This window comes from Euwallacea similis, chromosome 1, assembly GCF_039881205.1.
Source record: "Euwallacea similis isolate ESF13 chromosome 1, ESF131.1, whole genome shotgun sequence".
NCBI lineage: Eukaryota > Metazoa > Arthropoda > Insecta > Coleoptera > Curculionidae > Euwallacea > Euwallacea similis.
Window position 1 is genome coordinate 8,974,745 of NC_089609.1, and position 13,456 is coordinate 8,988,200.

At 38.0% G+C, this 13,456-nt stretch overlaps 1 protein-coding gene across 2 annotated transcripts; it reads right to left on the bottom strand.

Annotated features, from left to right (window-relative positions):
• Positions 1-82: 82 nt before the first annotated feature.
• On the bottom strand, positions 83-11,294 carry LOC136412167 (sodium/potassium-transporting ATPase subunit alpha-like). Of its 2 annotated transcripts, none has more exons than XM_066395139.1 (16): positions 10,682-11,294; positions 8,136-8,285; positions 6,732-6,904; positions 6,515-6,682; positions 5,758-5,887; positions 5,467-5,703; positions 5,166-5,411; positions 4,895-5,118; positions 2,659-2,732; positions 2,366-2,606; positions 2,244-2,312; positions 1,933-2,194; positions 1,283-1,801; positions 1,042-1,230; positions 876-990; positions 83-659 (listed from the first exon to the last, which is right to left on the bottom strand). In XM_066395139.1, exons 1-16 carry the CDS (start codon positions 10,800-10,802, stop codon positions 548-550), a joined length of 3,030 nt encoding a protein of 1,009 aa, XP_066251236.1. In that variant the 5' UTR covers positions 10,803-11,294; the 3' UTR covers positions 83-547. The 2 variants fall into 2 exon arrangements, with proteins under 2 accessions (XP_066251236.1, XP_066251228.1); XM_066395131.1 differs by having other exon boundaries at positions 5,758-5,883; positions 6,511-6,682; positions 10,682-11,291.
• Between the last annotated feature and the right edge of the window lie 2,162 nt (positions 11,295-13,456).

Here is a 13,456-nt window from a genome sequence, read left to right on the forward strand (position 1 = left end):
GTCTATTACTCATTAGGAGTTACCTATCTCTTGTTGACAGCAGGGAATATTTCGTTGCAGTTTGAATGTAATATACTTCCTGTTAAAACAATAATTTAACATTTATTGGAAATCCTGAAAAAAAAATTGCAATATTTGATTGAACACATTTACCATTACTTGTATTAATGGGGAATTAACTATAAAATAAATTCAGTTAAAACACACATAAAAACAAAAGTCTGCGTTCCACTCACGATCAATGAGCTTATTTGGACAATAAATAACATTTTTCCTAAATATATTTGCTACTAATACACTCTCATATTTTTACATTACAAATATTCGATAAATTAGGCACGACGAGAAGGCATTTAATTTGTAGTAGAAGCACCTTGGGAAGAATGATTACCACCTTCAGTGGTAATCATTGGAAGCACTTCCCTCAATTAAGTGGTGGCGTAAAACATTGACCTGGATGACTTTTCATTACAAGCTCTTTGTATAAAGGAACTATTTTTGTTAATAATAACTGTTATAACTAACGTTAAAAGGCCTTGCAAAGTGGTTAATAATAGGTCTCTTTCCTGTACCAGCCGTGGGGGTTGTTTCGTATCCTCCACTTTCTAAATTCGTCGAAAATGAATATGAACAAGGCGAATGGGATCGAATAACACCACCTGAAAATACATATAGATTTAATATTTATTAAGGATTAAAAAATTAAAGAGAAATGCCATAACTGATAATATATTCCTTTCAGTATGGAAGCATGTTTTTATAAATTGTAACGAGTTTTGGTAACAAATGGTCATTTTGTTGCCTTATATTTTTTGTTTGTTCACAAAAATCTGACTGGTGAATCGACACAGCGCTTAAATATTTACTTTACTTACCATCTGAATAATACTGGATAGAACTTAAGGTAATACATGTGAGGCAGATACGTCAGCATACAGGCAACCACCGTTTCCACCACTAAACTGACGTTGAGTACCATGTTGCCCATGCCTAAAATAATCCAAAAACATCCTTATAATCTAAAAGCAAACTGAAACTCACCTTGTTTGAAAATCGAGTTAATCCTGGTTTTGCAGACAATCAAATCAAGCCATTGAGTAACAACTACCGAAATCATGAACGCTGTATAACACGTATATTCCAGCTCTTTCCTGTGCTCGTAAGTCCATTCTTGTCCATATGAGTCAAGGAGATCATTAATAAACGGAGAATCCCATTGGGAGCGCAGACCTAAGGTCTTAAGTTCGGAAACAAAGGAATAAAACTAGAAATTGTCGATTACCGAACAGCCTCATGGGCATGAATCCATGCTCAGCCATAATAGCGAAATAAACAAAGAATCCGCCCATGGCTTCCACCATTCCAATATGCCCGTATGCCAGGAAATATAATTTCCTAGTGACAAGCTTATCTTTGCGAGGATTTCTAGGTGGTCTTAACATGATGTCGCTTTCAGCCCTTTCGTAGGCCAAACTGATGGCCGGCAACATGTCAGTCAGTAAATCAATGCAGAGGATAGCCATGACACCTAAGGGGAGTGGAATGTTTAAGAGTACGAAGGCCAGGAAGGGCAGGATCTCGGGAACGTTTGATGCCAGCGTGTAAGCTATGGATTTCTTCAAATTGTCGAAGATTCTACGACCCTCCTCCACTCCCGTTATGATCGAAGCGAAGTTGTCGTCCAATAAGATCATGTCAGCAGACTGTTGAGATACTTCTGAACCAGAAATTCCCATAGCAATGCCGATGTCGGCTTTTTTTAGAGCTGGAGCGTCGTTTACTCCGTCTCCAGTTACAGCAACTGAAAAAATTGAATTAAAACTTCCTTCATCTCCCAAGCTCCTTCAGAATTAAAGAGTACATTAAAATGTGCATTAAATTCCCTTTTACTTCTTCAGGATTTAAATGCGTGAGAAAGTTACTAAAACTTACCGATCTCTCCAAGCCGTTGGCATCCCTCAACGATATGCAGCTTCTGTGTTGGAGAAGTTCTGGCGAACACAATTTCCTTGAAACTATACAAAATACGATCCAGTTCGTCGTTGTTCATATCCCGCAAGGCTGAGCCATGAATTACAATGCCCTTGTCTTTGAGATCCGGAGGCAGAGTTTCTATTATGTTAATATTGAAGGCTTCTATCACCTCCTCGCAGGAGATTATCCCCACTTCCCTGGCGATTGCCTTAGCGGTAATCTGTAGAATTAATTACTATAAAAGAATTGAGACTAAGGAAAGATCTTACTGGATGATCTCCGGTGACCATAACTACCCGAATCCCGGCACTTCTGCAGCGATCCACAGCGTCTGGGACCTATTTCAAAGGATTAGAAAAAAATCTAAGATTTGTGATAAGAACATATCGACCTGCGGCCTGGGAGGGTCGATAAGGCTCATAAACCCAACAAATCTGAGATCTTTCCTTGGGAAATTTGCAGGTTCTGCACAAAACTCGAAGTCTTTAGTAAAAGAACTGTCCAAGACCAAATCGGCGAAGCCTAACACTCGCTCTCCTTTTTCTGCCAACTCAGTGCATGCCTTATCGCATATCTCGCGAATTTCATCGGTCATTTCTTTGTTTCCCTGATCGGTGCAGATGGTGGAGCATCTGTCCAAATTTACGAGGTAAAATACAATTTCAATTTGCGACAAAAAAATACCTGGCTAAAATACGTTCGGGTGCTCCCTTCATTACCAACAGGCAGCATCCCTCTTCCATGGCGTGGATACTGATCTAAGTTGAGATAATGGTAGTTAAGAAAATAGTGCTTTAAGAGTATACAGTGTGTCCCACGTTTTTGTTATTAAAATAGGGAGCGTTTGAGTAATTTTAGTGTTTAAAAGTTTTTACAATTATTATTATTTTACCTTGGTGAAGTCTATGGATAATAAAAGAAACGTTAGCGAAAAATGGTCTTATGATTTATACCCATTGTCCGAATGCGCCCATCCAACCCCAATTATAACACTCTGGGACACAACCTTTGCAATCATTGATTTTTTTTTTCTTTTGCCAACATGAGAGGAATATAATTTAAAGTAGAATGATCCTGAGCAAATTACCACATATTCCTCTTTATTGCTTAGAAATTATCGTCATGAAAATGCGGCGAAATTAATTATTGTAAAGTTGCGTAGCTTGCGTTCATCCGCCATCAAGAAAATGACAATGGCGATAGACGAAACCTTCTGCTTACAAAAAAATTAGTAATAGGCAACATAGCATTTGGGATATTCTGTACATGGTGTTATTGAACTTAACAGAAACACAAAATATTCATTCTTGCAAAACTGCACAGAGAAAGCGCATCCACCAAATGTCAAGAATATGCTTTTTCGGCATATTTTTAATTTAAGTTTGTATTTTCATTGTTTACGCAGAAGTAGGTACAATAAATATGAAGTAAGTAATAACGTTACAAAAAGGAAATTGGCAAGCAAATCCGCTTTGTGATCATTTCACGAATGGCAATTGATTATTATAAATTGATAAAGAATGAAATTGAGCATAGTCACAAATTAAGGCAGATAATAGAAGAGATCAAACAAAAACTAGATTTCGTTTTGAAATGTGTGTCAACATATGAAATAAATGGATAAAAAACTTACCCATTTTTGGACAAAGTGACTGTAAAATCACTTTCTGCAGGTGCGTAAGTGCGCTTCCTTATTTTTAGTTTTCTCGACAATGGCGTCGAACAAAATCCCCTCTTACTAAAAAACAAATAATATGCAACATGGCGTTTGGGAAATCTTTTATATGGTATATTATGTTATAAGGAACTTGACAGTAAATACAATATGCATTTTCGCAAGGTTGCATTAAGTAGGCGCATCCACCAGATGTCAAGAAGATATCCCGTTTCCATATTTTCAGTTTTCTTGGCAATAGCCATGAATAAAAACATATTTATTAAAAAAAACAAATAGACAATGTGGCGTTGAAGAAACCTTGTATATGACATAATTACATCGGTCATTTTTGCATGAATGCAATTATCAAGATAATTCTTGTAATAGTTCTAGAAAAGTTGTAACAAACTGAAATATTTCAATATTGCGGCCGTGTTCTTCTCTAATTTTCGACAATTTTACACTCATCTAATTTAAACTGAAAAAGGCACCTTTGCACTGCATGCACTCGTGCTCTTTTTCAACGTAGTTTGCATTTGTACATTTTAATATAATTAATAACAAATTAATGAAAATATTGATAATTTTCGTAGCATTTAGAATTGCATTCATCAAAAATCAGGAAAAGTACTATTAAGGTCCAATTTTATACCTTAGATTTAGGCCTTAGTTTTAAACCAGAATAGCACTTTAAAGTTTAGATTTGACTTATGTACGTTCCATTGTTTATCTGTCTAAATCTTCAATTTTAACTGCAGGTGAAATTTCAACCAAAACTATACAACCGGGCATAAATCCGATATAACCACTGGACTGGCTGGCCGAATCAGGCTTCAACGACCCGATCGGGATTGGTTGGAGAAAAGTATAACAAGAATATGAAAACTATAATTGTTAGTTTTTATTATGTTGATGAGGTGAAATGAGTGATTAGGCACGTAACGCAATAAACAGGTATATGCATTAATGTCAATGCCTAATTTAACTTTATTTTATAACCAATAAATTAAACTGGGTGCTGAATCAGTTTAAAATTTAGGACAAAAGCTGCGGTGGCCGGATTATCCGGTTCCGTTGCATATACCGTTATACACCCCTAATTCACAGCAGTTCAACATACTTTTATCCTACTCATATTTAGGAAAAATAGTTCTCATTAATTTAATACATTCGTCACGAATTTGGGACACACTGTATCAACCATAACACACTATCAGAAGTCAATCTAGGCGAATCACTGATTCAACCGAAGAACCTACTTACCTGATATTTCGTTGTGGAGCTGAAAGGAATCTCCAACAACTTCGGGTTTTTGTGTCTAAAATCGGTAGGACTCCCATGCGTCTTGCTCAACTCCACAAACTTCAAAATGGCTTCCTCAGAGGCGTCCCCTCTTACTTTCCTGGCTTGCACTGGTAAGTTCTCTTCTCCATGTAGGAACTCGGCTCTGTTGCACAAAGTGGCGCATCTCATCAATGTCTTAAACCCTACACAACCCTTAAATCTCCGAAAACATCCAATAAAGTCTCATTACCTTCGACTTGATTATAATTTTTGGCGTCGGTTTGTTCGGGTGTGCTGTCCGCACAAGTCACCTTATTGTCACACCAAAAGTGACAAACGGTCATTTTGTTCTGGGTCAAAGTCCCAGTTTTGTCAGAACAAATAATCGAAGTGGAACCCAAGGTTTCCACCGCTTCCAGGTTCTTTACCAGGCAATTTTTCGCTGCCATTCTTTTGGCGGTCACAGATAAGCAAACTGTGACCGTGGCAAGGAGACCTAAACGAAGCATAAATTGTCATAAAAAATGTTTGCAGGAAGTCAAGTTTCAGACCTTCAGGGACGTTGGCGACAATAATCCCGATAAGAAACAAAGAGGCTTCTATCCAGGAATAATTCATGGCCAAAGCGGCACTTCCGAAAACCACGCCCAAGAAACACGCCCAGACCGAAATGATTTTCATGAAATGTTCCAACTCACGGGCGATGGGGGTTTTGTTGGGCTGCAGACGGGCCGTAAGACCGGCGATGCGGCCCATGACGGTATGGTCACCCGTTTCCACTACGATGCCTGGAATATCAAGTTGCTACGAGGCAGTTTAAGGTTGTTGTCAGTTAAAGAGACCTTTGGCAGTTCCTTCTACAGCGTTTGTGGAAAAGAAGGCGAAGTTTTTAGTTTCCAAGAGATTGTCGCTGGTGCAATCGGTGCCTCTGGGTTGCGGTTCAGACTCTCCGGTGAGCGCCGAATTATCTACCTACAGTGGATCAAAGTAATTTTGCTTAGAAAAAAAACGCGGATATTTACATTGTTGTAATAATAACAATAAATCATCTTATGTAACCACAATAATCGCAAAAAAGAAAACATTCCGAACGAGGGCTCTTTGCAAGACATGGATTCTGACAGGTAGAATCTCACCAATCAGGTTAGACAATTCGACTGAGAAAACGATCCATGATCGGGTTTCTCCGCGTATGCTCGTGAAGGCCATGGCCAACAGGAACCGTTCGTGATTAATTTGGTAAAAAATATCGAAAATAAACGCCCACCAAAACAATATGGTGTTTTAACAGCTGACTGTGTTGTTTCTTCGCGGATAAGCGTAAACTTTCCGCTTCGTAAACAACGCATTTTACAGCAATTTAACGGCAAAATGCGCTCGAAACGAGAGATTAATGGTTAATTGTTACAAACCTCATTCGGCAGGTTAGAATTGGTGGAGAATAGTGATTTCTAATCTCTCAATTGCATGGCCGCCTTAAAAAACTTTTGACTACAGAAAATAAACAGCATGTCCAAAGTGTAATAAAATATAATTATTTTGTGTTGAATGGAAGTTTTGTTTAAATTGATTTCTATTTAAATCTATAGCAACACTTGCCTTGAAACCATTACTCTGGATTATCCGGATATCAGCGGGAATCCGGTCTCCAAATTTCATATCCACCAAATCCCCCACGACCAGGTCTTTCGACACAATTGACATGGTCTCTCCACCTCTGATGACAGTCGCCTTGGGGGGCACCATGTTGGCGAACGACTCCATAATCTAATTAGCAACCTATTAATAGAATAACAAGGCCTGCAGATCACAGTACCTTCTGGCTTTTGTGCTCCTGTGAATACATGAAACATCCCGTCACCACGACCACAACAACTAGGACTGTGCCCAAAATTAAATTGTCCGTGTCCGTTTCGTTCTGCGATAGTTTTCGAATAAGGCACGCTGCGAAACAAAGGGCGGCTCCTATCCATAGTAAAAGAGAAAATCCTGGAAAAGGCACAAATCAAAATATTTAAACAACCAAGAACTAATTGATATTTGGGCATTTGCCAAATAAATCAATTGGTTGCGACTCTCGGAACATACTAGACCGACATTTACAAGCTTATTCGATGGCAATATGGCGAAGCAAATCAATCATAGGGCTGCCAACTGGATGTTGTGTTGGTTCCGGAAATAAAACTGATTGAAATGTCAACTTTATGTATTGTTAATCAAGGGGAAACATTTTGAGTAGACGAACTTTTGACTTTGAGAAAAATATGTTGGAACCTTGTTCAAATTCAATAATGAAAAACCTGAACTAGAATATTTGAAAAGCAAGATACTTTAAATGCACTCACCAACACCAGATATTTGGATAACGATAGTCACTTATTTATTTTTGTCGATAAAAAAAACCATTGTGAATTGTGGATGACAAAATGACTGTTAAAGATGGTTTTGTCTGTTTTACACATCATCACACATTTACATTACTGTAAAACGAAGATAAATACAAAAAGTCAGTCATATTGACTGTCTTGAGGTAATATTGGGTTTGGTATTTTTTTAATTAGAGCTACTAACCTTCATAAAATGACCATAAAGGACGAAAAAAATCTTCGACATTTAAAGCGCTTGGATGATTTAGACCCGAAGGGTCTACAGAGTTAGCTATCTTTGACGCCATAATATAAAAATTAATGATTAAACTAGACATCAAACCTCAATTAACTCGAGTTAAATGGTCGTCTAACCCGACTCAAACATTCGTGGCTATTATTATTCGAAACAAATTGAGTTTTAAACATTTCAAAAGTTTGGTAAAATGTGTGAAATTGAGTTTCGCAACAGGGTATCTAGAATTTTTTTTTATTTTAAAACTTCGAAACACAACAACGCTCGCGTAGACATCCGTGAGGTATATAAAATGTATATAATCATTACTTTTTTCTCAGGAAACTTTTCAGTTTTAAAGCATTTGGGACAGTTTAAATAGTTCGCATCCAAACCCTAATGGTCGCGAAAATAATCCTCAATCGGGTTTCTTCGTATAGATTCGGAAGGACCGTGGCCAATAAGAACGATCGTTGAATGATTTGACTTAAACGGACACTTACAAACTCGCCATAGTAATTTTAATCTTGCTCAATAAAACGACTGTTCATTGAGGAAATTTTATTAAACTTCATCTCTTTTAACTTCGGAATCTCTAATCTAGGGCATCATAACTTACCATGAGTGAGTGTCCTAATGAACTTAATATATTCTGGAGTTTTGTGAGAAGGAGTCAAAACATTCGGTCCAGTTTTCGTAAGAACTGCAGCTGCTTGCTCCACCGTCAAACCCTTCTCCCTATCAGTGTTGAGTCTTCTGCAAATCTCGCCTGCGTAATGTAAAGTTTATTACTTCAGTTTATCTAAATATAAATCGAAATTAGGTATTTTAAGCCTCTCTGGTGCTTCCTTAGACATCTCCCACGTATCTGGAGACCTATTTAGCATCGGGCCATGTGGCCTTCTTGCCGTTTAAAAAATGAAATAAATAAAAAATATCTTGATGCTTCTCAATTAATAAACAAGTTCTATCAGTGTATGTGCGCTATAAAGTGTGTTTTCTCTGAATATGTCTGCTATTACTCAACACTTCATGTGTTTACTCTAACGTCTATCATCGAAATTTGAAATATCCTGAGCCATTTTCAATTATTGATTTAACCTTAGGAATTAAAGAAAACTATTCCATCCAATTATTAGCTATTGAAGATCCTGGAGTTTTAATCACATTTAGACATAAACGGATCTTAACTGATGTCGTGTTCTTTGATTTAACCTAATCAGACCTGGTTTCCAGCACATCTCAGTGCATTTATGGCAGACAAACTTTTTTATGTTTGGAATTTTACTTAAAACCAAAGATGCTGGCTACCAAAGAAGCTTTCAAAAAATATTGATTTTGTGCAAATCGATTTCTTGGAATTTGCTACAGAAACAGAATTATTAATAAGTGGCCACTATCGATGACGCCAGTCTCACAATTGGCACGGTGGCCTGCCACTGGAACGTCACAGGAGCAATTTACGTTTCATTTACATATTATGTTATCTCTGCCAGAGCTTGCAGATGTTTCGATCCTAATTTCTATAGATGTATGCAATTTGGGTATACAACAACGGCTTTTCATTATACTGCCATACAAAGGAAATATGTAAAACATGCAGAGAAAACTCTAAAATCACAAGGGAATGCGATACTAGGCTTGAGATATTTTTGTTAATCATTCTGTCAGTTATGAAATCAAAATGCAAATTCCAGCCCATCTTAAAATAAGAATAACACAAAACATCAAATGTTTAACCGGTCTAAAGAGAATTTTCACAATCTGGCAACAAGGGGTACGCTTTAGAGGCAAGGACACGCCATCTGCAGTCATGGATATTTTAGGACAAAAGAGTATTACGACGTTGCCGCTTCTTGGAGAGCACAAAATGTTTCTTGGAATGATTGAAGAAGCCCTCGTTGTTATTTTGAAAAATTGACGATAAATTTGTATTTTTATAGGGGCGAGGAGGCTAAAACAGAGCTTCAAGGTGCTAGACGAAGGTGTTTAGGGACGTTAAGTACCGTGGCAGGTGCTGATTCAAAACGAACAATTCTAGAAAATGTGTCATACTTTTTAAATATACACATACAAAAAAATTAAGGAAGTCAGTTACTGGCACTGTGTAATGCCAAATGTGTATTTATAGTTTAGTAAATGTAGTAGGATGTGGGCATAGTTGCCGTCAAAACATTTGCCTATTCCAAGAGACTAAATTCATTCATTAGACCCGTTTACGCAATGGGTGCATTTTTACTCCAGAATCTCTAGACAAAAAAATAAAAAAATATATACTACATGAACGTTTTTATATCAAGGATTCATTAAGGGAATCTCTTCATATCGGTGATCTTATTTATTTTACTAACAGCAATGCATTTCTTATGGATGTTAAAACGTACAGGAGGCAGGAGCGTGGGTAGGTAATGCCTTCTCTTCTCATTTAAAATACATAGGGCGACCATTAAAAACTGAACTGTGAACTTTAGGAATTCATGTTCACAATAAGTCTGAAGTGTTCGTGCCTCAAGCTCCGTTTTATTAAATTCAATTCTCGGTATATTGTATACGACATAAGGAATTAAAAAAAAAAAACGAGAAATATATTTTTTTATTGCCATTTTTGAGACAGGAATGCGTTTCTTATGGCAGTTACGAGGGTTAGATATAGATGACCCCTATAAATCAACATCTCGTCTTAACGTGTCGTTTCTGAATTTGGCCCTTAGTCGACTTATGATGCAACCATTTCGGCTTCTGTTTAGTTATCAGTGATCTTTTACATTGGTGGTGAGATGAATAATGATATCGTCTAATTATGAATTATCATCATCACAATTAGCTCTTTTATCACCCACATACCTGCCGATGCAGCATGTTGAGATTATTTGGAAATAACCGAAAACGCATCATCCATGACGTAAAATGTGGGGAATTGATCACGTCTCTTTAGTCTTTTTTGGATCTACGACTGAAGAAGCTTTTGAAATCGTCTGAAAGGGCGTTTGCCAAGTTTAAAGACACGAATGAAAGCGCCAAGTGTTGTACCTGCCAAATGGCATTCAGGCCATTGCCAAGTGAGTGCAGTTTCCAAGATTTTTGGAAAAATTTACCACATCTATAGGTAACTCTTTCAAGTCCAATAATTTTGATGGTGCGAGGCATGAGAAGACCCCAACTTACCCAGTGGAACCGTATGGTTGTCGGTGATAACCTCCTTCCTGAAGTTTTCTAATCGGGCCAAAGAAATCTCCTTCCGACTGAGAGATTTCCTGCGTTCCACCTTCTTCTTGAAGAACGGCATTTTGGGACACTGTTCACTGGCAGCACTGTTGCTTATTGCTCAAACCACACCTTCTTTCTTGCTTTGTGCACTAAGGGTGGCAAATATCATAAAACGAGCGCGATTTCTTTACAACTCATGATAACAACAGAAGGCGAAAGACACGCATCAATCGAAGCGAAAAACCCAAAGAAAGAAGCGCCCAAAAGTTAAAACCGATCCCGTGGCCTAATTTCTGCCTCGACCACCATATCCTTCAAGTCTTCTAAAAATACCATAAGTTCGCACCGACTAGAACTGGAAAACGCGTATTTTCAGAATAACTCGGGAAAGTCGGTGAAAATGCGACCGAACGGCGCGAAAACCCACGGGATAAGACGAACGATAGTTCGGAATTTAGGTTTCCACGAAGGATGTATCAATTTTTCTAATAATAATTTATTTATCAATCGATCGGTTGATGGAATTCATAGGTTTATGCACGAACAGTTACTAATCTGAAACACACCAGAAGTTTTATCACCTATATGTGTGATGGTTAAATATTGATGATTCAAATATTGCCACACGTTACCATTTGGTCTCTTCATTAGCACCTTAGTGCTTAATACTTTGAATGAATTTGCTAGTAGGTGGTTTTGTTACGTCACCAACTGATAATGCAGAATACACAAGACCTCGCTTCTCAGCCTCTACATGGTTTTGAAAACGATCGATTGAAAAGCTGAACCTTGGAATCCTTCCTTATACAACATGGCACAGTATGAGCCGCACATGACTCCAAGATTCTTAATGGACAATCTTCCCCATAAAATCGAGCACGGCCATTAAAACAAAGAGGTCAGTGCTAGAACGCGTCCCTTCGGACTTCGGGACTGCAATTACGCCTCACTTAATAGATCATCCAGCCGGTCCCACTGGGCATAATTTATTAATCTATTTTTAAACATAGTCCAGAAACATCCCTTCTCCATGTCATTATAACGGACGTGACCGGGAAATAAAGGTGCGGAAAATCGATCAAGTGTCTACAGGGAAATCAGACATTCTTTGGTTATGTGGGAAATAAATATGTATGGGAAAGGTGCAAAGATAAAACTTCTGCAAATCAAATATTTATTATTAACGATAAAATGGGATCTCACTCACACACTCACGCACACGCACACGCACACACTTATAATCGTAACGCAAATCTGAGATCGAATTTTCCGAATGCACACAAGACACGTTGAAGTTTCGCTTGTGCCGGTATGTGCAAACATCAATTCACAGATGGTGTGCGGTTCGATTTCGGGTTTTATACCTCACCATCAATTTTAGTGACTAAAAACCATAGGCGTACGTAGGCAGTGCAGGTTTGAAAAGTCTTGAGGCGTGATTTCGTGTTACTTTGAATTGGGATTCAAAATGAAGTTGTCAGATTTTTTCCATTAGAAGGCGGCACGTTCGGTCCCTGTTTTTATGGCAAAACGTCAGCTTGAGGCCTCAGTTGTTTCTAGGGAAAATATCGTCATGATTGGCTTGAAACCAGTGGCGTTCCAAGATGGTAAGTGCATCAAAAATAAAATTTTGAAGGGAATTAGTGTAAATGAAGTCATTAGAATTTTCTTTATTTAAAGGAATCACCTTTCACTCCTGGTTTCATGGTGGAGTACCACTTTGAGGCCTTAATTATTCCCAGAAAAAATAGTTTCTTTTGCTTTTAAAGGGGGCGGTTCTGCCATTATTCTTATGGTGGAACGTCGTTCAGGTCTCACTTATTTCTAGAAAAATTGTCAACTTGGTTGCTTTAAAATCAGTGGCGTTCCAAGTTGGCATTTCAAAGTTAAAACGTTGAGATTACTGTAGATAAAGTCTGAATTTCTTTCTGGGTTGAGGGGGCACCATTTTTTTTCGGTAGATCGCTGGTTTCAGTTATTCCAGGAAAATTCGTCTATTGATTGCATTAAAATCGGTGGGGATCCAAACAATTTTGGAGACGTCTCACGTAAACTTCTAAAATACCTGAAATTTAAAGATTCTCTGCAATAATGCCCACAAAGGCATAGGCAATTATCAGAAACCAAAGGAGTTGCATCCAGAGTTCTCCTCAATTTCTTCAATCAAATGCAATTTTGAGATATAGTAAATTATCAGTAATATTCTCCCCTCTTATGAAAAAACTCGCAAAAAGCGGTGACCCACAAGCGTAAAGTGCTGATTGAGCCATTCGCTATTTATCATCAAACACCTGACATCAACAATATGTAACAGATGGATTTATCCCAGACACGCCATTATTATTTCAAATGCCTATTTAAAGTCTTTTTTAATTATCATCTTTTACAATTAAAACAAAATATTGACGACCTCATAGAGAATATTCACCCCGTATATTATTCGTCCATCGACGTAACACAAAACTAGGCTGGCAAATTAAAAATTTCTTTCGTCTATGGTCGACCACCAGGTCGCCGGATCCTTGCTGGGGGCATTTTTTGGCACCAGTAGCGGCCCACGTGGGACAGAGAGAGACGCGAGCCCGTTTTACGTACCGAGTGTGAAAGAGATGAGAACACACAATGGGTCATCAGTGAGAGCCTATTTAGATGGTCTTTGTATGGGGTCCGAGGTTTGATCGGAGTCAGTGAAGGCGCTGCGATAGAAAATACTATTTATTATCGATGCCATCT